This window comes from Nipponia nippon, unplaced genomic scaffold (genome assembly GCF_047370975.1).
Source record: "Nipponia nippon isolate SJK-2023a ecotype South Korea unplaced genomic scaffold, ASM4737097v1 scaffold_5, whole genome shotgun sequence".
In the NCBI taxonomy this organism is placed as follows: Eukaryota; Metazoa; Chordata; class Aves; order Pelecaniformes; family Threskiornithidae; genus Nipponia; species Nipponia nippon.
The window spans coordinates 87,910,908-87,938,600 of record NW_028262369.1 but is presented as its reverse complement, the minus strand read 5'-3'; the positions used below and the strand labels follow the sequence as shown (position 1 = coordinate 87,938,600).

The following is a 27,693-nucleotide window of genomic DNA, read 5'->3' as shown; positions in this document are numbered from 1 at the left end:
CTAAAGATATTGCAAGGATATAAATTAGGGTGGATTTTGAAGTGTTCACTTAAAGTATTTGCCAGAAATGTTGTTCTCTTGCAGTAATGCACATTGTAATGCTTTTCCTGCTTACAAAAGGACAAAAAATGGAGCAAATTGTGTGTAAGTAAATATATTCCTCCTCGCCTGTAAGTGTATCACTGTCAGCTGATATAATAGGTTTCCCACCAGAGTTGAGGCAGATGAGTGGGCTCCGAATCCTGAAGGGAAGCAGACAGCGTAGCTATTTTGTTTTTAGATTCCAAATGGTTTTGAGGGCCTGCCGTCAGACAGGGACAAGTCCTGGGCTTTGATGGTTGTTAAATTACAGAGCATGTGTTTTGACAACCCAGCGGAACCCAGGCTGGGTAGGAATTCATTACGCCCAGGATGCAGAGCGCAGGGATGGCGCAGCGCGGGACGGCCGTAGCTCCTCGCCAACGAGCACTGCACCGGGCTTTTCCCGGAGCCCAGCATCACGGCCTTCTGGCGGCTCCACAGCTCGGTTACTGATGGCCCGTCAGCCCGGGGTCAGCGGCGGCGGCAGGGGACCGTAGGCTGTGATTCATTGAGTGCACCGTTAGGGATCTGTAGCTCACCGCTCTCAGCCAAGAGCAGCACATTAGCTACATGACATACATTATGATAGTGCCAGCAAAGTGGTCAGTGCTTAACCGGGATATATTGCAGCTTGCGGAGTGGCTGAGGGCTGCAGCACAGAACATATGGAGATTATTTCCTGAATTTATGCAGCACATGTTTTCGTATAAATTAAATTCAGAGAAAATGTGTATCATAATAGGGTGATGTTCACAACAGCCTTCCCTGTTATGAATTACAATGACCTCTCTCAGCTCACTGGGTGCCCAGTGAAACGGCTTCATGCAGTTGGAAACAATGGCATGTATGTGGTATCAGGGTCTGAAAGCCTGACCAAAAGGCTCTCTAACTAAAAGCAGGGGCTTTTTTCTTCACCCTGCCCCCCATTGCTTCTCTCTTTCTTATTCTTCTCTCTAGAAACTGCCCAGTTTCCTCCTGAAGGGCCGAGTTACCGAGAGGGTGGGCAGATGCCCCCGCGTCTGCTCAGTCATTAACTGGGAGCTGCCCTTGCTGAGGGGCTGCTGGCCGGCAAAGGCAGCTCTGGATGTGGCGGCAGCCCCACTTCATGGATGAGGGCAGTGTGGGCTGCCAAAGCAGCAGGATGGGGGTCCTTAGTGAGAATAACGAGCAAAGCAGCACGTGCCCCTTCTGTGTCCTTGGACTGATGATCCCAAGTCTTTTCTAGGCAAATATTTGATGTTCTGTTGCCTAGGGCTGGGACAAAATCATCTTTGCCTTTTTCTTGGGTGTGCTGAAGCAGCTGAAGGAAAGAATGTAGTCGAGACAGTCATTGTAACTACCTTCCTAAAGCATGAAAGATAAAGTTATGTTCCTTACAACTCTGTGTGTGAAATCTTTAGTAGAGGAAATGTAGGAGCTGCCATGTAGGAGCAAACTGGAAACTCATAATTAAAATATAAATATGTACATGTGTGTGTATATATATATATATACACACACACACATATATATATATATATAAAGCAATGGGTACCAGACAGCAGAACAGTCTAGGGTTTGCTTTGGGACAAATCGCTGTGGAGTCAGTACAGACTAATAGAGTGTTTTCAGCTGTGCTTAAGGGACTTGCTTTTTCATTTGCGGCTGATTACCGGCTAATAGGATTTCAAAGATTTCTGGGAGGGAACAGTTCACATCTCATTGCATTTGATTCTTTTTTTTTTTTTTTTTATCTTTCATGTTTCATTTATCATACTGATACGTACCCTTAGAATAAATTTTATTACTCTCCTGTTTAACTTCTTGAACTGAATTTTTCCCCTTGGTCCCTTGCTGCTGTCTAATTGGCAGTTTTCAAATCATTTGGGACTTTTGGAAAGATCCTATCAGCCTTTTGTGTGATAGAAGAGAATGGATCACTGGAATAAAAAATAACATTGTGAATCTTTTTAGGTTTAGTCCTCTCTTCTTTGTCTTTCATTAATACATGCATGATGTGGCTTGTACTGTTATGTTTTCTTAATGAAAATTAACAATTTGAAAGCAACTCATGGGAACAACCAATACAGCTGAATTTTATTGGTACAGACTAATTCTGTGACTGACCTTCTCTGTTTAGCAGCAGTAGTAACCCTAGTTATTTTTCTTTAGCAGCTCACATGTTGGGAACACACACTTAGCCTGTAAATATGGATTCAGGAGGAAAATGAATACAGCAGTGTTCAAAGCAGCCAAACTTAGAAATAATGTTCTGCTGTGACTTTTCCAAACTGACATCTTGATGTTGGGATTATAAATGAAACTATTGTTCCAGCAAAGGCCAAGACTAATAGAAAGCCTTTATTACTGGTCCATTGGCTAATTCTGCTTGTCTAACCCCTTTGGATGGACACAGTGTCAGAAAACATACTCACAGAGGTTGCTTTGTGTGAGATTTGGCCTGCTGAGTGATTACATGGGGGCACAAAGATATCTCAATGACAAGTGTTCTTTGACTAAAATTTGTAAAGTCATTTTCTTTCCCTAGGCCTTGGAGAGGAGTGAACTGATTTTTAATCTACAGCTTCTATGAGTGATATTTGCTTTGTGTCCTATCACCCTTTTATTCAGCCATTCTCCCCTTCCAAGCAGGTAAACCTCTGCTTAGAAGAAATTGTTTCTTCTGCTGAGCCTCAGTGCAGTTGACAGCTGTCATATACAAGCACTATACTTGAATACATGTCTTTAGAGCTAGACAGTCTTAAAGAGCTTTAATCTTTTCTCTTTGCACATGCAGGGAATGCCTAGGAGCCAGAGACCCCTATTGCGGCTGGGATAACAAGCAGAAGCGATGCACCACCATTGAGGACAGCTCCAACATGAGCCTGTGGACTCAAAATATTACTGAGTGCCCAGTAAGTGGAAGGAGTGGAAATATTTTATATATACTGGTGTGTGAGTGTGTGCATATGTGTAGAAGGGAGAGAGAAAGTGAGTGTGTGGCAGCCTGATGAGGACTGGCTGTTAGGAGAGCATGGAGAGCCCAGTGGCACACCCTGACATCTGTGCACAGCCTCTTGCTTAGAGCACAGAGACCCCAAATGTATTTGTTTGCTCCAAAAGGAGGATCCCAAAGTAAGCATCCTCTTCATGCCCACCCATACCTTAAGAGGATTGGATCATGCTGTTGGGTTTCTGCTGAGAACAGTGTAAGCCCAGATGAAATGAGCTTTCTCAGGGCTGCTCCACTGTCTGCACCATTTCCTTGGCTTCCCTGCAGGTCAGGGAAATTGGAATAGCTGATGTACAGCATCCTCGGACAGCATCCAGTTAATTTTCCTCTTGGATCCCTGAGCTGAGCCAAACACTGGTGGTGAAGTGTTACACTGGTGGTGAAGTGTTGCACTGGCAGGAAGAGGCATCTAGGGAGCAGCAGAGAAACAGGGCATGGATGGATGGTTTGCAGAGGGAACAAAAAAATGCAGTGGGTGCTACAGAACAAGAGGGAAGGGGAGAATGTATCTAAGAGAGGGAGCATGAGAAAAAGTGTTCCGTTCTAACCTCAGCTTAGCAGACCAAAGACCAAATCTATGTGATATTTCAAGGAGATGGTCTTCTTTCCTTGCCCTGGTCTCCATGAGATGCAGCAGTTAAAAAAAAGTGTCTCTGCTTGAATCAGTTTGAGTTGGCTCTCCATCTCCCTTCCCACCCACCCACCTACCCTCCTCTGACGACAATATCCAGTTCCTGGCTGTGATCCCCAGAAGCCGTCTGGCCAAATTTAATTCCTGCTGCTTGAACTGTACCTGCAAGGTGGCTGGGAAGGAAAACCAGTCTTGTTAAATAAATTAGGGGGGGTGGGGAGGGGAGGAGAAATTCTCATTAATGTCCATTGTTATTATCTAACATCAATTAGCATGTTAATACTGCTAAGTCCAGTAGAGAGAGTGGACGGGATGGGTTATATCTTCGGTATGCTATTTCTGTCTGGAGGTGCTGGGACGTTTATTCCCCTTATCTTCCTTACTTCTCAGATATTTTCCCAGGAAATATTAGTCATTACTTCAATCCATCCTCAGCTTGGCAGGCTTAAGTTTTTCACTGCTGGATTCAGAGGCTTGTGTGTTTATAACCCTCCTGTGTTGAACTGGGATGCAGTGCTTCTTGATTGCCCATGCTGTTATCTCGTCCTGCTTAATGCCTGTGTCTGTTGATAGGTGTGTGAGGTGTTAATCCTCTAGTTTGAACATGTCTGCTGTGGTGCACACTAGGGAACAGGCTACTCCAGATCATTGTTTCAAGGTCATAAAAATCCAGTGCAGAATATTCAGGAGCTTTGGCTGTTCTTGGGGTGCTACTTTTACGTTTGTTTTAGCATTTCCATTGTAGATTATTTTCAATTTAGGTGCTCTCATTCTGGTGCATACATCAGCCTTGTGCTCTTCGACTGACGGGCTGCCAAGCTGTTTAAAATCCACATGCAAGTGCTTTCTTTTTCGTTCTCCTCTGTCCCTCGCTGGAATGAATTCACCTCTGGCGTGGAGTACGATAGCTCATTTGAGCACCTACATTGGCAATATCCGAGTATTTCCTTGTGTTCAGTGCAGGATAAAGGTCGTGGTCAACAAAGGCAAGAGTCTAGGGCAGCATGCACAAATGACCGCTTGAAAGGTAGGGGAATGCAGTGACCCAGTGTCAGATTTCTCTCTTGAAAAAGGCCTGTTTGGGAGTTTAGTTGGATGAGTTACTGTCTCAAGAAGTCCTGGCTTTTCTCATCCCACTTTCCTGGGCTGAGCACCAGGCGCTCAGCTGTGCTGGTACAGCTGTATGTGAGATCACACTCCAGTGTGACATGGTGTAGATTAAAAGCACCCCTCCCAAATAAACCTTTCCTAACCCAGATAGTGACACTGAGTTCTTCTGCAGCCTAGCCCACAAACAGATGTCCTGGCATAGCTGAGAGACTGGCATGCAGCAACTTTTAAAGCCAGAACTGGCATATTATTGAATTATATCCTACAGGGACCAGGCATTAGTGCGAGTCAACCACAACACTAACACAACTTGACTGCTGCTCTTGTGCAAACATGCTTGTTCAGAGCTAGTCTGAACATCTTTATACAGCGCTACATTGTACCACAGATTCCCAGTCTCCAGCTTTAATATTAAGGGACCTTAGATAGAGGGTTAATCATATAGTGTTAATGTAGTACCTTGGGCAATGGTTAATATACGTTATTAGCAGGTAACACCCAAAACCTCCTAAAGGTTTGTTGCTAAGGTTGCAATGTCAAACATTTTAATACTAAGAAATGATAGGGCACAAATTGCACATGCTGCTCTTCTTTTCACTGTATGTGCATGTGTCATATCAGGGAGTCCTGAATACATGACTGTATGACGTTTCTTCTTAGACTTGGGAGAAGGGAGTGAGATGCTTTTTGGTTTTAGGAAAATTGAAAAAAAGTCACATCCTACTTTATAGTATCTTACTGATGCCAACATGAGCCACCGAGAGGAAAGGAACTTTAGATTTGGTTAACAAACTCCACTAGCCAAGCTCATGGGGTCACTGTTGATGGTGAGGAATTGAGTATTCCCAATGAAGTGTTCAGTCCTCCTTATCCCGAGCCAAATGACGCTCTTCCTCACAGGTTTTCATCCCAGTCCCTCTCTGTGTGTCCACCCCTGTCATCTGACATCTGCTCCATGCTACCCCATTTTCTTGCTGATCAGTGCCAATCTCCCCAGTCCTTTTTTGGGACATCTAGCAGACTTGTACCTACTCTCAATTCATGTGGGCTCAGCCTCTCAGAGCTGCAGTGTCTGGGATAATCCTGCTCTGGCCCACACTGGAGCATGCCCAGTACACGGAGAGGACTTCAGGTGCCAAGATCAAAATCTGTGAGTCTCTGAAAGCTGCGAATTTTCCTCCCCACCTCCCGAGGATTTTATACCCTAGACAGATCTGAATCACTTTTCATGGAAATTGCGAGAAGGTGTTACAATGACATAAAGCTCCATTCCTTGCTCTGAACACTAGCTTGTTTCAAGGATAAGGTTGCTACTTATGGACATTCTTTTCCCCTAGATTTGATTTTAGAAATGTTTGAAATATTTTGACTGAAACTTTGCAAGAATTTTCAGCTTCTATCAGACAGCCGACATGGAAACTTCCAACTGAAATAACTGAAGCTTGGCAAAGTTATAAGCAGTTGACATCTAAATCCTAAGAGGAAGCATAGATGAATGGAAAGAACAAGGAATGCTTCTAGCCTTATCTGTAATATCAGAATAAACATTGAAAATATCCTGGCAGTGGGGGGTAGGAATGGTCAGTCTGAATTTTTAGATCCTGTACATGAGCCTTGAGATGGTACTAGGAGGAAATGAATAAATGATGCCTTTGCTGGGAGTATGGCAGTTTACAAAATATGAGAACTCTGGAATTGGTAATATTGCCGGGTGAGAGAAGGGCATTTGATCACAGATGTTTTTAAAGATGTCCTCTCTGTCTGATGGGCACTGTGTTGGCTACAAAGGATTTGCCTTGTAAAGATATTCCTGAAAAAGATCAGTGCATATGGGTTTTTATGCCACTTCCCAAGTTTGCTCTTTTGAAGATATTTTTATGAATTTAAAGATGGAATAATAATCCATATGTAATTTCTTAAGTATAAAAACTTCCCACACTGACAACATGACACGTTCATAAATCTCAGCATTTCAGTTATGGCTGCTTGTTTGTTTAATTTTTGGGTTGCTTCCCAGTATCACTTATGAGCCAATAATTATTTGTCAGCTTTTTTTTTTTAATTGAAGCCATGGGCCATATCATACCATTGATTTCTGAACAGAACTCCCTGCTGGAACCAGCAAGGCTTTCTGGCTCAAAAATGAATAGAAATGATCCAATACTTGGATTATGACTTTTGTAAGGCAGGAGGAAAAAGGAGATAAAAATCTAGTATTAAATATCTCAAAGTAGTTATTTTGATTTTTTTTCCCTCTGACTTTTAGCAACCCAACTGTATTGATTTTTGACTGCATGCATGTTTAAAACAACAAATTCAACAACAACAACAACAAAACTCAGTGTTCTCTTCTCTGGGCATCTTGCCTTGTAACCTGCAGCCCAGAGCAAATTTTTACCATGACATGATAATCTATGGCAAAAAAAGTTTTGCAACAGATGCTTGAAACCCCCCAACTACAGTCTGATGAGCACAGTAACAGATCTAAAGTACTTCCGTGCCACTGCTCCATATTTTTGATGCTGCTGTAGATGGGTGAGAGGGGAAGATGACATCCCACCAGAGGTGCATTGTGAGTGTTTAACGTAGTGCCAGACTTGGAGAATAAGCACAGAACAGCGTGTTTCAGAGGATGAGTGTTTGAAAGCACTGCTTCTGTGGCTGTGGTTGGCTCCCTCCGGGGCTCCTGAGCAGGCTCGCAGCCTCTCCGTGCCTTAGTATCCCTGTCTGTAGAGCAGGAGAAATTATTTCCCCCCGGGGCGGCCCAGGGGACTGATCCTGCTGACTGCAGAGCTCAGTGAAGCATGGTGCAGTGGGGTTTGCCAGCAGTAGCTGGCTCAGATTTAGGGCCAGGGCTGTTCGCCAGGGCCCCAGCCTCTTCCTTTCTTCACCTTTGGTTGCGTGCAACACCGAGGCCAAATCCAGAATTACCTTTGCCAGCGGTTTTACCAAAGCTGCTGAGCATCCCACTACCCCATGGGTGACACCGGTGGGGATGAGCCACTTGCAGGCAGCTGCCATCAGTGCCACCCCACCTGCGAGACCCTGCGCTTTGGGACATGGGGTGGGGAGGACAGAGGTTGCTGCCGGGGAGAGTGCATCATGGTGCTGCACTGTAGCAAGGAAATAGCTGTACCTAGGGAGGGCCAGCTTGGATGTCTTTCTGCCTTGTGTTTCTCAAGTCAGGAGCAGAGGGGAAGCCAGGGCAGGGGTGTTCAGGGCAGCGTCCCAGACACGGTCCTGGAGTTGCTGGATTTTGCCGTCAGAGCTGGTGCAAACGGCAGTGGTGGAGCGGGCACGACAAGGCAGCGGTGGCCTGGGCGCGATCCCAGGAGGCACAGGCAGCACTCGCCTTCTCAAGTCAGCCTTGCTGCGAGGGACCTAGCAGCTTGCTCCCCGGCCCTCGGCTTGGGGCCCGCCTAGCAGCACTGATAAAAATAAGGCACAGGAGAGCAAGCTCTGACACCCTGTCTTCTGGAAGGTCTTCACTAGTCCTGGGCTGAAATAGTTCTGTTTCTCATGCTTTTGCTCTGCCAGAACTGCCGTATTTTTGCTTCTGCGTTACAGCACACAGAAAGCTCAAGCCCCAGCCTGTTTGCGGCTGTACAGGCATGAAGCAAAGGGCAGAGGAGACAAATAGCAGTGTGGTCTGGTCTATAAATTGCCTTGAGATGAATTCTTGCTCTTTAGCCCGCTATGTGATCCTCAGCATTAATTCCAGTCACCACCATCTCCTTCACTTTCGATCCTTCACCCAGCTTAGCCATTTAGGCTACGGCTGTGTTTGGAAAGGGAGCCAGTTCTTACGTGTGTGTGGACACGGCCAAACTCAGCGAGGCCCCGGGCTCAGCTGGTCACTATGGTTATATGAATGCTAACTTGGAAAATATTGTGCAGGAGCAGTCCCAAGCACTGCAGGGGCAGGAGCATAATGGAGTGGGGACAGTCGGCACCGGCTGTTGTGTTACTTGAAAGGCTGAAGCTGCGCAGTGTGGGACAAGGGAGCGCGGCAGTTTTGTGGTGTGGCAGATGGATGCCTGTGCCTGGTGTGGTGCTGGCTGGGTCGGCTCGGGTGCCTGTGCGCACACGTTAGGTATGCGGGGTGGAATTTGGAGGGTAAATATTGATGCGGCATTGTCTGAAAAAAACCCTCTGTTTTGAAGCCTGCTCACAAGCACAGACAGCTCCCATCTAAGCTGCATCCTAATCCCCCCGGCAGCTTTGTTTGGCATTACTATTGTGGGGCTGTCTCCAGGAATGTAAACTTGCTACTAATGACCTTTTTTCTTTTAAAATTAGGTGAAGAACCTGACAACAAATGGAAGACTGGGGCCTTGGTCCCCATGGCAACTGTGTGAGCATTCAGATGGGGACAGCACAGGCTCCTGTATGTGTAGGTCACGTTCGTGTGACAGCCCTCGTCCTCGCTGCGGAGGTCGCGGCTGTGAAGGGGCCAGGATTGAGGTCGCAAATTGCTCAAGGTACCTCAGCATCTTTGTGCTTTTTGGGAAGGGAACAAGAGTTGTGCCTGTCCACAGCTTAGCTCCTTCCTTGTGTTTCTGTGACCATGTTGTATCCCAGCCAAACTGCAGTATGTGAGGTCCAGCTTGAAGTCAGTGCAAAATGAAGGAGCCCAAGGGCTCTGAGAGAAGGGCCTTCAGCCAGGGCTCTTGGAAGATAAGCACCCCACGTTAGTGTGCACATTAACCTTCCCTACACTGTGCCTCGGTTTCCCTCAACCATACAGTGAGTAGTGACCCATCAGGAGGAGGTGAATAAGGCAGAAGTAGTTGTTAGCCAACTGAACAGCAATAAGCTAAAAAAATCCAGTAAGCTCATCATTTTTCAGAATTTGGATTCCAAGGTTGCATTGTCAAAAGCGAGCAGAGCTCCTTCAGAGCAATGCTTGTAAAGACAGGGCCTAGCCTAGCTCCGAGCAAGGCTTGTTTGCCTTGTTCTGTGAATCTGTGAACTGTCTGCAGCACGCTGGCTAGGTGAAAGCAACAGATCGTCATCTGGCAGCGCGCGGTGCTTAGGAGGCATGCCTGCCGGGGACAGCACTTAAACAACACATGTAGCTCAGCTCTGTCGAAGTGCTGCCTTTCCAGGGAAGCCTGAAGCTTGTGCTTGAGTGGTATGGAAGCTAAATGTCCTCCGATCGGGTGCCCAGACATAGCCACGGTGTTTGTGTCCATGTTACCCCACCACCCTGACTACATCATGTCATGACTCAAGGAAAGACGATGCATTAGTGTAAGCACTACTCAACCAGGGTGAGGCCAGCCAATATTTTGGTAAATATTGGGTCAATACGGTTTTTATCTGCTTTATCTTCTCCATAAAAGTTCATTCCATTAAGGACAGCTGTCTCTTGACTCCTCCCTGGAGATCAGTGCTGATCTTGGCACCAAAAATTCAGCAATACTCATGTTTTAATTGGCATCTCTCCTTCCAGTTGTGGGCTGTGCTGCTCAAAAGGCCTGCAGTCATTCCTGCCCCTGTGCTGCCACCGTGGGCTGAGTGAGTGGAGCCTTCCCAAGGCAGGCTTTTTATGTCAGTGGCAAATGGAAAGCATGCCAGTGGGATGGGTTTCTCAGCGCTGCTCTGATGGCAAAAGAGCAGGAACAGCTTCTAAGAAGGGGATGAAAAATAGATTATTCACTCTTAAGACATAGGAAAACAGCATGGTTTGAAAAATAGGGACATCTGGTCATCCTACATCCGCCTCAGCCCTCAAATTTCCTTTAATTGACTTCATATGGCATTGAGATTTCTTTTTGCAAAGAGGGAGCAGGATGCTTAAAGATGAGTTCTATTAGAAAGCCGGAGATCTGAAAATGGAAGGTGTCTTAATTTCTGTTAAAAATCCTGAAATGCAAATAGATGCTGAGAATTGTTGGGTTTTTGAGGAATTTTTAGTAGAAATTACTTTCCCTTTTTTGCTGCAATAACAGCAACCGTCCATTTGATTTTTTCTTTTTGTGATTTTACATATAATCTTTCTTTTGGGTTAAGGAGTGGGGAGGTAGTAGGTGTGTTAAAACATGGCAGAATAAGATGGAATAGTAGGATTTTTATATAAGTGAGTTTCTTGTTCTTTGACCTTGTTTGGGGTGGGAGAGGGGAAGGGAAGGAGGGAGAGGGATGAGAGAACAAGAGGAGGAGGGGAGAAATATCTAACAGGGTTCTGAAATAAAGCTGCCAAGAACAGGCAAGAGTTGATAACAAATAAAAAAACTGTGAAGGGCAATGTGGGTTTTAACTTTCATCCTCTGCCCTGATTGGTGCTATGCCAGAAAATATTTCTTGCCAGCAGTGTTATTAGTTCAGCAAATGCTTTGAAAATTAACATCTGTTTTCAAGCTTAGCTTTCAAGAACCAAAGAGCACCTGAGTTGTTTTTTGACTAGACTTTTTCGAAAGGTTTTTCTTTATTAAAAAAAAACCACAAAAACAAATGAGATTTTTTGGCTTAAGGCAGTGAAGTGTCAGGATTAGGCAGTTCTGTAAGACAGAGCATTGCCACTGGCTCCATACAAAATGAAACCTGCAGCACAGAAGAGATGAGATACAGTTCCTCCTCTCCTGCTCCAAGGTTCAGCAGTGCTGCCAAATCAGAGGAAGGTGAGCTTTAATAAATGCAAGATTTTAAAGATGAAAATGTTGGCTTCTGTGTAAGCACGCGGTTGAGCCGTCGCAGGAGCCGGCCGCCTGCACATGCTCAGCCTGTCGCCCGAGTGAGGCACAGAGCATTTGCTGACATCTCTGTCGCTGAGGTGTGAACTAAGGGGTTTTACATCACATTTGCTTCAGGCTAAGTTACCGCTGCTCAGCAGAGATGTGATCACTCATTAAACCGTGAAACTCGATCCTGCCTCTGAGCTCTTAATTGCCTTCTGGTTTCTACAGATTTAAGGTCACACCACAGTGACGTCTGCAGGCGGCCATGAAAGCTAGAAGCAATTATTGTTATTTTTAATGGAATTTGAGATTTTCACTTAATAGGATTCAGTGCTGAAGGCTTTAGGAAAACACCAAATACTACGAGGTTTGTGATAAAACATGGGAGCTGGCAGTAGTAATGCTGTAAGAGATTTAAAGCATCAGTACCTACTGAATTAGCAGAGGGTAGATTTTTTACATCCTTTGGCACAACTAGCATTGGTGAGCCTCAAAACCTGCTCTCTTTGTGCAGAAGAGTCCAGGAGATACAACTTTGGATCAGCTATTGGCTCAGAAAAGGGGGTTATGAAACATGGAGGAGATGATGGGGGAATAGTCAGTGAGAGTTATAGCAACCACACAGTTGCCCAGCAAATCCTAGGAGGCATTTTCAAAATCATTCAATATTGGCTTCATTCTTTTCCTTTCCAATTCTTAGAGACTTCAATGGGAGGAAAGTTAGGCCAATGCTAAGCACTTTTGAAACTCCCTTTTCTAGATCTCTGCTGATGTAAAGCCTGTTTGAAATGAATAATCTCCTCTCCAATGAGTTCAATGATTCCCCCATCAGTGCCTTATGTGTTTAGTTGTTAAGCATGGCATGACATGGGCAGATCATTAGGTAACCTGTGCTCTCTCACCCCCTTTGTTAGAAATGGCGCCTGGACACCCTGGTCTTCCTGGGCCCCGTGTAGCACCTCCTGTGGGATAGGCTTCCAGGTCCGCCAGCGATCCTGCAGCAACCCTGCGCCACGGTACGGGGGCAGGGTCTGCGTTGGACAGAGCAGGGAAGAAAGGTAAGAGGCGTTCATAATGCTGGGTGTTCACGTCTGTGGTTATAATGTTGGCAGCTGGAAGTGGTGTCTCTTCTCTGAATGCCGATTAAGGCTGTTCGGCTGAATGCACAAAGCGGAAGGAATTCCAGAGCCTGGGAGGGATGAGGTTTCTTACATGCATGGCCATGCTCTTTCAATGGGCCTGCGACCATCAGAGACTTCAGAGCTGCCTCCCCTCTCAGGCAGGACCTTTCAGACCTTCACAAGTATTCCTGTCCCCCAAACAGAGGGCTGACCTCCTCAATGAAAGGAGAAGCTGTGCCTGCTGTTAGCAGTGTAGAGTTTATAGATACAGTTACACTGTTCTGATCCATCCCTGAGGAGGCAGTTGAATATGTGCAGCTTTCATTGCCAGTTGCACCATTCCTAAGTCTGTATTAATTGTGCTGATGCACCAAAAGAAGTTCAAGACAGAATATAGCTTAACTCACAGATTCAGAGTTGAGTTTTTGCAGGGCTTTGCATCAGAAAAACATCTTTTTTCCCCCCTCTAAACTAAGCAGATTTCATGCAAAATCACTAAAAGACAATACTTTTTGAACCTACAGAGCCATCTGCACTATTACACTTCTTCGAGCACAGCCCCTCATTAAACATATGCTTCAAGGCATCCCAATTTGGTTTCCAGATTTGACATTTCATTAAAGGCCACCTCTGCTTGGCAGTAGGCTGTTGCATGTCCCTTGAGTGGTCACTTAAGACAGATATCTCTGCATTTCTCAGAATACAAAGGGCAATTCATTTAAATTCCTTGATTCAGGACATTTTCATGTTTATTTTGATTTGTGGCCATTCAGAATGTTCCTTTTTGCGTTTTAAAGAATACATCTGAGTTAATTGCAGTCCTGTGTGATTCAATTTGAGAACAATATTGATTAAAAAGCTGAACAAAATTAAAGTTACCTTTTGAAAAGGCAACATGAAATAGCATTAATTTAGGGCCTGCTTTTAGATGCATATAGCATCTAGTTCAGCTCCAGTTGCAAACACTAGTTTTTTAGGGTCCAAGCAGCAGTAAGGGCCAGATGATGTGAAGAGCAGGTTGTCAAGTGTTTAGCACCTGCCATTAGTGACAGATCACTCTTGAGTTGACCTCCCATTAGTCAGCCCATTGAAAATATTTACCATCCACTCCCTCTCTTTATGACACATGGGCTTCAGCTTAAGAGCTCTTTTGTGAATTCAGTGCGTAAAAGTTATGAGTTTAGAGCGCCTTCAAAAACCTGATCTTGACCATTTATTCCAACTGTCTCAGTAAGCTCAGCCTGGTTAACCACTCCCTGTTCTGTACAAAGGGTGCAGTTCTTTGCCATGGATAGGAATATTGCTAATCTGACTTTTGTGTCAGCTTTCTGCTGGCTTTCTGTGCATGCATGAATTGCACCCAAATGCAGTGTGCAGTCTTGTGTCCATTACAATTTTGTCGGATGTGCTGACGTGGATGTTTTCTGAGCAATGCACTTTCTTCTTTCAGATTCTGTAATGAGAACAGTCCATGTCCATTACCAATTTTTTGGTCTTCATGGGGTCCTTGGAATAAATGTAGCGTGAATTGTGGTGGAGGGATTCATTCAAGGCAGAGGTCCTGTGAAAATGGAAATACATGTCCAGGCTGTGCTGTGGTAGGTATTGTTTACTGACATTGCGTAAGGGGCACCTATTGACATCTAGTATCTAGGGACTTAGTATTTAACTCCTCTGTGCATCTTGGTGTTATTTCTCAAGCTAAAGGAAAATTATATACTCAGCTTTTGCTGGAGAGGATGCTGAAATGAACTGGGAAGCAGAGAGGTGGCAGATTCCCAAAGTCAATGAAGTTGGTGTGAGAGTGTGTGTATCAGTGTGTGTGTGTGCGCACATGCGCACACAGGTAAGGACAGACTGGTGTACAGAGGACTTCCTTCAGGCCTCTGTAAGCGTAGATATCAAGTCCTTTACCTGAAAGCACTATACATTTTTTTTCCTGTCCCACTCCCAAGGATGACCCGGTTGAGTCAAGGAGGCCCTACATGCATCAGAAATGAGTCTGACTGTCGTACTTGAGTAAACAACAGGTCAAACACCTAGTTAACCCATCAGTGAGGCAATGGCTACCCATTTTCTCTCTTTATTTTCCCTTTCCTATTCTGGCAGCTGTTTCATGCAGCTGTTTTAATTAGTTTTATGAAGAGTTTTCTTTCAGTGTAAGCAGATTTGATCTGGAACCTCCCATCTGTTCACAAGCTGTTTGGCATTTACTCTAGAATCATAAAGTCCTGAAGCATTACATTTCTTTCCCTCTGCCAGAAAAGACCGGTTTATTTATTTATTTATAAACAAGAACGCAATGTTTGTCACTGGAATTCCTCCCACTAGTGGTGAGAACTGTAAAGACCCCAAATCACCCCATCCCCATCCAACCAGAATGCTGTCTGTAGTCAACGAATGCTCTACACCAAGGATGGCTAATGGTTTGTAGCCCTCACTAGAGAGTTCAAAAAGCCAACCAAACAAAAATAGCTGTAAAAAGAGATAATCTAAACCCATCTTAAAAATAAAACAATAAACTTCTCAAGGAATAAATCTTACTGGCATTTTGTCCTCATGGGGCTCCTCTAGGCTGACCTGAGGGCAGCATCTCAGGGTCACAGCAGAAAACTTGTTTGCTCTTATTATTATGTATTGCCTGAATTATTCTCCTGCCCATAATGTACCAAGCTTTCGAAGCCCCACAGGACTTTGAATCAGCAAAGAAACACAAACCTGAGGGACACATAAAAATAGCAAGCATAGTTCACCCTTGAAGTCCACCTGAAGCTATGCACCACCACCGCCTCCATAGTCACCACATTTTGTGCTGTGCCCAGCACTGGCTTGTGTCTGTGAGGTCAGATAAGGTGGATAGAGGTTGTTTTAGATGCAGAGGGTACCCTCTTATTTTCTGGGGCGTAAATAAATCTCTGTTAGTTAGGCTGCTGCTGTTTAATAAGTAAGAAGAGAGTGGGTTTCTTTCTCGACAGGAATATAAGACCTGCAACCCAGAGAGCTGCCCAGAGGTGCGCAGGAACACACCCTGGACCCCTTGGATGCCTGTCAACATCACCCAGAATGGTGCCCGCCAGGAGCAGCGCTTCCGCTACACGTGTCGTGCCCAGCTGTCCGATCCCCATGAGCTGCAGTTTGGGAGGAAGAAGACCGAGAGTCGATTCTGCCCCAATGATGGCTCAGCAGTGTGTGATACTGACTGTACGTCTTGCCAGCTCTGGGGGACCGTAGGGCAAGCCTAGATTTGATGGTGGAAAGGGGATCCTCTCAGAACAACCAGAACCTGATTGTGTCTACCTAAGTCTCAGCATGTATGACTAGTATCACTGCAGAATGGCAGGGATGGAGAGAGCCCTGTGACTTACAGGTCAACACAGTTGTGAGCTCTGTGCTTATGGCAGTGTATAGATTTGTTCTTGCTACTGCCAGGCTGCCTGAAAGAGAACAGGCAAATAATGAGGGTGTAGAGAAGAAGGGAAGATCCATTCTACAGAACAGTATGTCTTTATTCTTCTTTCTCTCTGGAGGTCCCCTTCTGCACTGCCTCCGGGGTTATTCCCTTCACTACTGCTGTGATGCAAGGCAGTGTCCTGAGGGCACAGCCTTGACTGCCACAATTTGCTGCCCAGAAGGGTCATTTATCAAAGTTATCAGTAGACTCGGTTTGTGTGTGTACAGATTTCATTTTGTGTCTAGCTTAGCTGTAACCCTGTGGAACAAAACTCTTGCTAAGGGCACATAACAGAAACTCTTCCCCAGGGCCCATAAATCCTGATTTTATTCATGAGCTGAAGCCCTTTTTAAAAGCCCAGCAACTGATTAATTTGTGATCATGTGATGTCTTGTTTGTTTTCCTTGAAGCTCTTGTTGATGACCTCCTCAAGACTGGTAAGACCTCTGCACGGATTATCAATGGGGGCTGGTCCTTTTGGGGAGCCTGGTCTTCCTGTTCCAGGGACTGTGAGTTGGGCTTTAGGATCAGGAAGAGAACATGCACAAACCCTGAACCTAAAAATGGTGGCTTGCCCTGCGTGGGGTCAGCGATGGAGTACCAAGACTGCAATCCGCATCCCTGCCCAGGTAACCATGATCATCTTCCTGCATGAAATTCAGAGGTGTACTTCCCCATCTTAACGGTAGAGCCACAAAAAAAAAAAATCGATATTTCCAAGCTACTTTTTTTTTTTTTTTAATTTGGGGGATTTTTTCTTATTTTTTTTTAAAGCTATTGTAATGACCCATGTATGTGATCTTTAGTGCTATGACTTGTTTCACCGAGGCTCAGAGGGTAACACAGCCACATCCTCTAGAGGAAGTAGTATCGTGGCTTGTCTAGCAACTTTTGGCTTCAAGGTTTGATGCTCCATCCAGTGGAGGGCATCACAGTGCATCTGCACCTTGATGAGGAGACAGGCTTAATAAATGTGGCTTAATACTGTGTAGAGATGCTTGATGTGGCGGTTCTTCTTGTGAACACTTGTTTCTTCCCCCTCTCCTGCTTACGTATTGTTCTTGCGATGGGCATCTACTCTTGACATCAGTTACCATTTCCTGCACAGCCAGCAGGGAGTATTCTTGCCTGGTTTCCTGGTTTTCGAGTTTGTCCTCATGTTTATGTTGCACTCCTGGTCCAGAATAGTAATAATAGACCATTGACTACTGTATTCTCTCTCACTTATCCTTCTACTTGCTCTGTAATAACTATCTAAACTAAACTTAAGTGATCTTACAGAAATTACCTTGCCTCTTTGCAGTTCTAGCAATTATCGACCTCTGGCAATATAGTTTGTGGCCTAGACTTGAAAATGCTATATTATAATAGTATTATTATGATTCTAAAATTCAATACAAAGATAAAATTCCAATGCAGATAGGAAAATATGATCAGAATGTGCAGCAAGAGCGTAGCAGGAGTGTCAAATATTGCACTCTATGGCCTATAAAAAGAAAATAACTCTAGCACTATAAAGGCAGCTATTAGTACTATTTTGGAAGCTCTCAGTGGCTTTTCACTAATGTCTGTGACCTTCTTCTGTGCTGTTTTCTCCCCTTGGACACTATGATGTTTTACAATCTGTTCTGAGTGCATGATTACTATTTCTCTGTGTCTCCCTCCTTCCTGCCTCACTCAATGTGTATACACAAATCCTGGGTTTATCTTGCACTAAGTCATCAGGTTATTATCTTCTGAAGTAATGGCATGTAGACCTACAAATCAGGCAGTCTAGTAGCCTGACAAGGGGGGGTGGGAATCAGGGATCTTAAATCCCTCCCTAGTTTTACTATTAACCTGTTATAGGGCTGTGCTCAGATAAAGCCTCTGAGTTTCTGTTTCCTGAAGGCTGGAACTAGAGGACTCGGGACCCCCACAGAAAGGTGCCATATAAGCTCCACTTAGGTTGTACAGCACTTTTTTCCCAATTAAAGCTGCTGTTGCTGTAGGTGAAGCATCAGGAGACAATATAATAACAATGACAGTGCTGTTTTATAGAAAGATGTAGAACAGAACAGAATAGACTAGACTAGACTAGACTAGAGACTAGATTTCAGTGACTACCCTAAAGAATCGTTTCTATTTTGGCACTTTACACAGAGTGGTTTTGTGCACAGACTTCATTCTGCATCTGCAGAGTGCAGCACATTCGTACCCTCTCTTGATATAAAGTTCTTGTTGTCAGGCCCAAATGTCCTGGGGTGCAAGAAACTGCTAGCTAGTCTGGGCAGGGTGGATCTGGAAGGTGGGATACTGGGGCTCTCCTGCTTTGTCACAGTAAGAGGAGTAACCAACGGCATCTACCTCTCTCTCCTTGCTTTTCAATATCCTTCAGTGAAAGGCTCATGGTCTTGCTGGACTCCTTGGTCTCACTGCTCAGCAACCTGTGGAGGAGGACATTACCAGCGCACGCGGACTTGCACCAATCCAGCTCCGTCTAGCGGAGAGGATATCTGCATTGGTCTGCACACTGAGGAGGCCCTTTGCAACACGCACCCATGTGAAGGTAGCCAGTTCTTGTCCCTGCTCCACTTGGCTTGGGTGGTGGTGGGAGCAAGACACATCTGCAAAATGTTTAAAAAATAAATCAGAAACACCACCAGTTAGAAGCTTTTCTGTCCATTCAGTAAATGTCTACTGAGCCAGGTACAAAGGAGACATCCCAGTGTTCAACTGCACCACATCACCTTTCTCTTTACCTGCTCACTAGCCCATGCTCTGGCATTCTGGTGCCGGACAGGCAAAATCCTGTTAACAGCTGATCCATTTAAAGTAATTGAAAAAGCAGGAGGTTTTGGTTCTTCAATGTGGAAGCTTACAAGACAAACAAAAGGAGTCATGAAGCATCAATCTGTACTGTTGCTGAAGGGACAATCCTTCCTTTTTCTTACACGGACGGGCAGATGAGCATGTGCTGCAACTCAGAGGACAGGGTTTAGATCTGTGCTGGTTTTGAACTGCCTTTGTGTATTTCTGATCCAGTGCGGAATGACTCCTGCCTTTAGGAACATCAGCAAAACTCTCTTACTGCTGTAACTTGTGCTGGCTGCTTGGGGTGTCCCTGGGAGGCCACCTCAAAACTTGGAGGTCCTGGTGCAATGTTGCCCCATCCAACTCCTTTTACATCTTTAACCAAAGAGCTGATACAGGAGCTTTTAAGAAAATTCCGTGGTGCGCAGTGCTCCACCAAGGGTGTGTTCAGTCCATATTAAGAAAAATACAACCTGACAAGTAGGCTATGATGCTTGCATTGTTATTTGTATTGAGAAAATTAAATCCACTAAAGGCCCCTGGATTAGATGTGCAAGAGAGGCTGCGGCCAGGATCTAGACATTCTTTAGCATGGGAGAAGTTTTGTATGTGCAAGGGATCCTTTTCTTTCTTGGTGACGTTGTCTGTGTGTTTTCCTGATCTGGGATTTCAGGTGGCTGGTCAGAGTGGTCAGAGTGGAGCTTGTGTAATGAAGAGGGCGTCCAATACCGCAGCCGTTACTGCGAGGTACACAGCCCAGACTCTTCTCAGTGCGTCGGAAACAGCACACAGTACCAAGATTGCCTGTATAATGAAATTCCTGGTATGTACAGTGTCATGGAGGAGGGAGAGGGTGGGCCAATTCAGGAGAGCTGCTTGTGCCCTGACTGTCAAGCTAGGCTGAGATTTTCTGTACTATAAATTGAGTTTGGATGCTTCTAGAAAAACAAGCAAACAACCAAACGTTATAAACTCTGTTGTGGCAGGCACAGGGAAACTGGCATTCCTTTAAGGCAGCTTGGCCTTTCTTTAAAACAGAATTACCTAGATCTGTAATAAATATCTAGTATTGCTTCACCTGAATTGAAGCTTTTAACATTGCATAGTTCATCTTAGGCTGGGTTAGAAAAATTATCTCTGTTCTCAGTATGGATACGGGCAACAGAAGGTCCTTGAGTTCAGGTATCAAAAGAAGTATCCCAAAAGAGCAAAGAAATAAGGTGAGGCAGATGGAGAAAACTGGTGTGTGAAGTGGGGAGATTAACCAAGGGTCTAACAGAGCGACACTGTTGATGGACAGGTCATCAACATCTTCCACCCTGTGTTTTGTGGAAATTGAATCTCTCAGGCAAATATTTGATATGGCTCTAGACTGAATAACCCCTTTCCCCATGTTCTTTTCTGGATTACAGTGCCCTGACTTACAAAATCTCTAGGCAATGATACTTTTCTTTTTCATGGGTTTCTCAGCTATCTTCTTGCCCCTAAATCGAAGAAGCTAAACAATGATCAGGTAACAGTACTGGAATTGTCAGGTCTTTGGAGAGGTTTTGTTGCGTGTGTTTCACACTCAGAGCTTATCATTCAATTTAGAGGGAGTCTCAGCTTGCTGCAGAACACGTGAGCAGCTTCTCGTGTCTGGAGCACAGGGGGTTTAATTACTTAAAGAAGTAAAGTGATGGCAAAATGACAACTTTCTCCAATCTTTTCTTTTCCAATTCTTTTCTTTGTTTAGTGATCCTGCCAGCCTCCAGCATTGATGAGAGCACGAACTGTGGAGGTAGGGTACCACTAACTATATATCTTATTTTTATCTTAACCTGGCTTCTTCTCTCCCTGTGTAGTATCAACCAAACCATTAATCTATACAGCTCATATCCCACTGATAGCCTTAATTCCGCTGGAGTCTTGCTGTCTGAGTCAGACTGGAGGAATGTATCGCATGTCCATTTGTCAGTTCCAAGATTTTTATTTATTTTGGTGCTTGGGTTGGCCACTGAGGGTCGTTAAATACCAGGGAGCACATTGCTTGTCTCTGTCTACCCACAGGGTAAATGGTTCAGGAGAAAGGAAGGGATATTCCTTATTCCACTACTGGAAGCCTCCAGCTGTTTGGAGGCAGGTGTTTTTAAATAACCTATAAAGATTTCAGTGAATAGGGTCTCTTAGACACAGCCTTTGCTGATATAGGATGAGATTAGAGTTTATACTTGTCCTCCAAGCCCTTCCTTTCATTCAAGTCCTCACCTCTCACAGAAGTTGTGTCTCCTTTCTGCCTGTAACTTGGAAAGATCCAGTCATTAGTGTCACTTTTCCACTGCCCTAGCAGCCCCTGTGATAAAAATGCAGACTGAAGAAAATGGCAGGTTCCTTCGACATCTTAAAATGCTAGTTTCACACTAATGACCATGTCAGTCCCGGCTAGCATCACATCCCTGCTTTCCTGAAATCTAGATGATGTGCAGGCTGCCAAAATCTCTTCTCCCTGTGGAGATCATGGCAAAAAAAGGCATGCCACCTGTGGCACAGAAATGTGGCCTCTCAGTCTGTGACTGTGGGGCAATCAATGGAATTAAGATTTCAGCACCTGCACTGTAACAGTTGGCTTTCTGCACCACTCCTTGTCCCTCAGAGGGAGCAACGTACCTGCTTCAGTTCCAGGACTCCTTGCTACGGCTTGCACTCTGCTGTTGTGCACTGTATCCACATTCCCTTCTTTTACCACCACCATTGTATTGCAGTTGCAATCTCCATTTTACCATAGCTAATATTATTTATTACTTAGTGTTCTACAATATTTGGCAAAGAAGCCAATCAATAGAAATTCTGTTGATGCATCTCAGAACATCTATATTTTCAGAGTGATGAACCAGAAAGCTTTCCCCCTGGAGACTCACATGCTGCAAACAAAATAATTTGTTTTTTCTCTAAGATGGGGGTAAAAGTCACCTGAAAAATCAGATGGGTGTTTCAAAGGTGAGAGGGAAATGTATGTTTTAGAACAGATTTCCTACTGTAGTGAATTGGTAAATGTAGCTGTGAAATGAAACATTCACTGCAATATGAGCAAAGCTGGACAGGAGGAGAATGTGACAGTGTCATGTGGCTTCACTGAGCACGGTTGCATATTCTGTGTTTTAGATCTCAGGAGTGATGTGAAGCAGGCAGAGGTTTTTAGAAAGGAAATGTCTTTTTGGAAAAGTCTTATAACATTTAGTAGGAAATTATCATCTTTCTGCTGGTTTTTTGGACCATCATCCAAAACACAATAGAAAGTGGTAATCTTGCAATAGAATTTTATAGCGTGGTTTAAAAAATAAATGTAGCTCGTCAGTCTAATAAATTCTGTATGTTCCTTACTGTAATTATGATTGAAGTGCATTACTTTGCTGTAGAACTCTATTGGTTTTGTTCTTTTTAAACTCAGGAGGATATTTTTTAACTAAAGATTAGAGAAGAGCAGTAGATTAATGGGCAGAATTCTCTATTTGAAAAGCATATCAGTTAAAATGTAAGATGGCACCAAAAAAATGCACGCCGTGATCAGACTAAGAATGAACCTCACTTAAAGCCACTCTCTGCGTAGTCCCTTCTATTCCTCTGCACGCAGTCAAGTCCACGCAGCAGTCTTTCCAAATGAATTGGCTTTTTAAGTATTACGGGAATTTTACCGCTGCAGTCGCCACTGAGCCACTGTGGCTGTCCCTTGGGACAGCTGCCCTGGGGGAAGCAGTCAGGGATCACTCCCCCCAGGCACCAAGGCCCCTGTTACTCCTCTTTGAAAGATGACAGAGCAAAGGCAGAGGAAAGGCAGTAGCATTTGGAGTCATCATCACTGATTCTTTTTCTGTAGATCCCCCTCCTGCACGTAGCAAAAGACAATAGCGATCAGAAAGTTTTGCCACACAAGATTGCTTCTGGTTGCTTCATTAACTTGGTGGCTGTAAAGGTCACTACTGTTTGTTCTGTTGTCAGTGGAGATCTGTTGGTGGTTGGTTTTACCATGGGGTTTGAGACTTTCTGAGGTGAGGGAGCATGGGATGCACAACTACAGCTCCTTCCGGAGGTCAGTGCTGTGCTTGGAGGGTGCTGCTGCAATCTCACGTGGAGACATCTCTGTAGAAGGCTTTTATAGTCCAAAAGCTTTTCTTTTTGAAATATTTGCACTGTAGCTACCCACCAGCACCTGCCTGCAACTGGCTTCCTATCTTTGCAGTTTGTGGAGAAAGCCAACAAAGAAGTGGTTTTCAAGCAGTTCCCCCCATTCCTTTTTCCACCTTATCTTTCCCGTTCCCCTGAGGACCCCTGTTTCACTGATAGCGGTACAAATACACCTCAGAGGTAGTGCAGACATGGCCAAGGCAATGCTGCCCCGTGAATAAGCAAGAATGCTGAGCACACTTGGATTACATGGGGGAGGAATGTGTATCTCCCCCACGCCACACACAGTCCCATAGGCATTTTGGACAGCCAACAAAAAGGGCTTTCCCCTCCTTTCCTTCCCCTTCAGAGAAACACTGAGCATTTTTATCCCCTTATTTCCATGACACGCACATGCTTTGGAATCCATTAATGTGCATTGTTTGTACGGCTCATTTCTTTAGCTGTCAGCTTAACATAATGTTTAGTTTCAATATCAATAGAGGGGAGAGAGGAGAGACAGGGAAGGAGCTTTGAGAAAACAATGCATGAACCTGTTAAACTGCACAAGGCAGAGCTGCAGTGGGGAGACCGATTTGCAGGGAGATTATGTCAGTTTATGTTAGAACGTAAGACTCTGGCTTCAACAGCGTATTAATGTTGATCCCGAGATGTCATAGCTCTGATTTGCACCTGTGGTCTTGTCGGAAGAGGGAAAAAGGCTGTTCTTTAAAAATAGCATCTCTTGTCATTTCCCTTGCAGGTTTTAGTCTCATCCATCTGATTGCCACTGGGGTCTCCTGTTTCTTCGGCTCTAGCCTCTTAACGTTTGTGATTTACGTGTACTGCCAGCGCTGTCAGAGGCAGTCCCAGGAGTCAACCGTTATCCACCCAACCACTCCCAACCATCTCCATTACAAGGGCAACACAACCCCCAAGAACGAGAAGTACACCCCTATGGAGTTCAAGGTAGGGTACTTGATGAGAAATACCACAAACAGCTTGATACTACCTGAACAAATTCTGTATTTCTGTCATGGTTGGAATTGGGTAGGTTTGTGTCTCTGTGCCCAGCTGTTGGCATTACCCGTGGGGTTGAAGGGGTATTTAGCTGTACTGTCACAAAGGGGTTAAAAAGTCCCATTACTGCAATGGGATTTTGTTCTGTTTCACAGTCCTGATGAATGCCAGTCTGGCAAGTACATACCAAGATACTCCAGCCCATTCTGACTATTGTATGCGTACAAATTGTCCTCTAAGAAATCAGTAAGAGCTCAGTTCAGTGCATTGTTAGTGCATGGTAAGAGGAAACGGAGGGGAGGAAGAATAAAAATGGAAACTTCATTAGACAAGTAGCTGGGAAAATGCTTTTTGGTAGGTTGAGATTCTGGAAATGCTTTGGAAACTGCCAAATTGGAGAGAAGGAGAAAGCAGAGAGGGTTCTGCCCCCTCTATCAGTACTGGACAGAACTTACCCCAGGCAGCCATGCAGAATTCAATGATAGCAGCAGAATCGCGAGTTGAAGCCTTAGGAGAAGATATGTGTTGAAGTGGCATACTCTGTTGGCATGTCTGCTTGCTAAAGAGAACATCACCCATTATCTGAGCAGATAGGACTAAGGGTGCAAGAGACAATATGCTGAGACAGTAGCGCATCATTGTATTTGAGCATCAGTCTCCACGTGAAGTGTGGGATCAGAGAAGGGAGCAGTGGGATGATGGGTTGAAGGGGCTTCATGTCACCGTGGGAGGAACAGGCTGCCTAAGGTCGCTTGAACAGCGTGGAGCATTATTTGGGACACGAACACAAAACAGAAGGAAACCCTGCAGCTGCTTGCTCCTCCGTATAGCTATGTGCTGTTGACATTTTGATTGTCTGTTTCTGCTGATCTGGCCCGGCTTCTGACTGAGACCCAACAATAAGATCAACGGTGGGATCGTTGCCATAGTCTAAACTCCCTGGGTGTTGGGGACTGTTTCTACATAGGGATTTTATAATGCTGGGCACAGGACGATTCCTGATGCATGGCTGTGATTTGCGATGTGAATATGCATCAGAACTAAGAGCTTACATCAAATAATTTGAAAAAAGTCAATGTTATTTTGGTGTTTTAAAGGAAACCAGTTTGAACTGGAAAATAACAGACCAGTTTGGCAGTAAGCATGTGCTGAATCCCTTGTGTTGGGCATTGCAGTCCCTCAGAGGATCCCACTGCCTATAAATGCAGTCTCAAAAATACATTTCCTAGCAGCATAAGGCTACAGTTGCATACAGTTTAATAAGGGTGCAGCATCATAATGCAAGTCAGCATGGATTTGTGGAAAGTAAATCATGTCAAGCAAATTGGATTCCTTTTTTAAATTAAATAAATATTGATCTAGATAGGAGGGAAGCAGCAGACATATTGGGATTTTCAGAGGCTTTTAACAAAGTTTCACAGGATGTATTATTCTACACACTCTGCATATACAGGTTAGGTAATAAATTATTAAGACAGGTAAAGAACTGGGACCTGATCCTGGAAGCTTCAAACTATGAAAGTAATCCTTTCAGTTATGTGAGCAGTTGTGGAAAAGTCAATAGGAAGGCCCAGATGAGAAAAACTTGCAGGAATAGAGATGAGCAAGAGTATCCCCTTGTTTCTCACATAACAAATAATGAAGAAAAGAGACAAATTTATTTTTGTGGCCAAAAGCAGGTAGTTGCAGGGTTGGCTTTGTGTTGATGTTTTCTTCAAGATTTATATTGTGCTATCCTATGTTATCAGATGATGCTAAAATAGGAAGAATGGTTAAAATTCAGAAAGATGAAGTTGTTTGCAGAACGATCTTGGTCAATTGGGTAAGCAGATTATGAAATGCAATATGTCTGTGCTGAATGGTGCAGTGGAGTAGAAGTAAAAACAAAGCTAAGCAAAGTTTAAAATAGCAGCAGGTTAGTTAATGTAGTATCAGGAGGGAGCTGACCTCTTTGATAGATCTGTCTCTGAATACTTGATCTAGTGTGTAGTAACAGTGAGCAGCTGTTAGAACCTTCTTTCGAGGGACATAAAGAGCCTAGGCATTAGATCAAGTTTTGAGAAGTCTAGTTTATTTAAAGGAAGGCATTATCTAACTGGGACTGTATGAGTTAGGCTGGGGGGAGAAGGGACTCGCACACAAGGAGAGATAGACCAGATGGGGCTTATTTATAGAATGTTAGGAAGTGAAAGAGTTCAAGTGCATAAATCTGCAGTCATTGGACAGACCAAAACTAAATGTTTAGGAGCAAGGGGCTACTTGCTGAGAAGAACTAGAAGTCATACATTTTCAGAGTGGTGAATGAGGCAAAGAAATTTACAGAAAGGGTAAAATCTGTTTATCAAGTGAAGCCTCTTTTCTCTATTCCTATTGAATAGTTCCTTATGTTCATCTTCTCTATCGGCCCTCCTTTCTGAAACTCTTGCCTGAAAATGTCTCATTTAATGCTACAAATTTGCCACTCCTCAGTGTTCCCTTGAAGAATATAGCGTTAGTGCAGTAAGAGGAAGGCTGTGTGTGCTCTGTGCTGTGTAATTACTTACAGAACTTGTTATTAGCCAGCTTTATATTTAGGAATAACTGGCAGATTTTTCTAAGGGTCAGGAGGGAGTTTTTCATGCCTTCAAGGAACATGTGTGGTTTTATTGTGATGCTACACAATTAACATTCAAATGATGAAGGAGCTAAAATTCACCTTCTGGAAAACGAGGGTTGGACTGAGCTTGGCTATGGGCCCATCTCAATTTAAAAGTGTATGTATGAAAGAAAGTGAAAACACCTGAAATTCCAGATTCTAAACCCAAGTAAGTTTATATTCAGCAGATACCAAGAAAACTGCCCCCAACATTTTTTAGGTAATGAAAGCAAAGGAATCATGGTAGGTTTCTGTGTGCGTGTGTGTGTGTGTGAAAGACAATAAATCCACAATTAAGGAAATACACGGCGCGTAGACTATTTTCAGTAACAGAAAATGATAATACACAGTGACATGATGGTAGCAGAAGGCTGAGCATATGCACAAATCTATTATTTTCCATTCTTTGATAATAATAAGCCTTCAGCAACCATCTTTAGTTTGTTTTCATCTTGAAATATCTCTGCTCTCCAACCAGCAGGTGAACACAGTAGAAAGTTTGGCAGTGTTATGTTCAAATTGTACAGCACTGAATGCAAACTCATAAATCAAGGTGAATTTTATATGAAGGCAGATTTTAATGAAGGAAGTGCTAGCTGATATGAGCCTTGTTGGACATTTCAGCACAGCAATGCAGTAATGCAGATCAGATGTAAATATCATACATAATGGTGACCTATTGATCATTTAGCTGACGCTAACTTGCCTAGGCAGTGTTTTGCAGAAAAGTGTTTTATTTTTGCTGGCTTCTTTTCACTTCCTGTTTTGCTTTCTCAAGAGGGCTGTGAGGTTTATTATTAGCTATTTTAACCATGATGTCTTAAAAGATTTCATGCATATGCATTTACCAGCCGCACGTTGATTTTGATTTGTTATTCACAGATCGTAGGGGAAAGACCTTTTGGGTCACCTAATAAGCAGTTCATGTTTCATTAATTGGTTAAAGTTCATACAACACTCTGACAATATTGAAGACTGTGCAGAACAAGAGCATAATGAAATAAAAATTATCTGCTCTTCACATTTTGGCATGATGGGT

The 27,693-nt window shown here is 44.1% G+C and overlaps 1 protein-coding gene across 3 annotated transcripts in view; it reads left to right on the top strand.

Annotated features, from left to right (window-relative positions):
• The window catches only part of SEMA5B (semaphorin 5B), a 278,168-nt gene that overhangs the window by 231,945 nt on the left and 18,530 nt on the right, over positions 1–27,693 (top strand). For all 3 annotated transcript variants that reach the window (XM_087732767.1, XM_087732768.1, XM_087732769.1), the window contains 10 exons: positions 2,858–2,975; positions 9,114–9,295; positions 12,409–12,552; positions 14,066–14,213; positions 15,591–15,816; positions 16,477–16,695; positions 18,444–18,614; positions 19,533–19,682; positions 20,595–20,639; positions 23,763–23,968. In XM_087732767.1, coding sequence (XP_087588893.1) covers positions 2,858–2,975; positions 9,114–9,295; positions 12,409–12,552; positions 14,066–14,213; positions 15,591–15,816; positions 16,477–16,695; positions 18,444–18,614; positions 19,533–19,682; positions 20,595–20,639; positions 23,763–23,968 — 1,609 coding nt within the window. The remainder of the gene's footprint in view (positions 1–2,857; positions 2,976–9,113; positions 9,296–12,408; positions 12,553–14,065; positions 14,214–15,590; positions 15,817–16,476; positions 16,696–18,443; positions 18,615–19,532; positions 19,683–20,594; positions 20,640–23,762; positions 23,969–27,693) is intronic.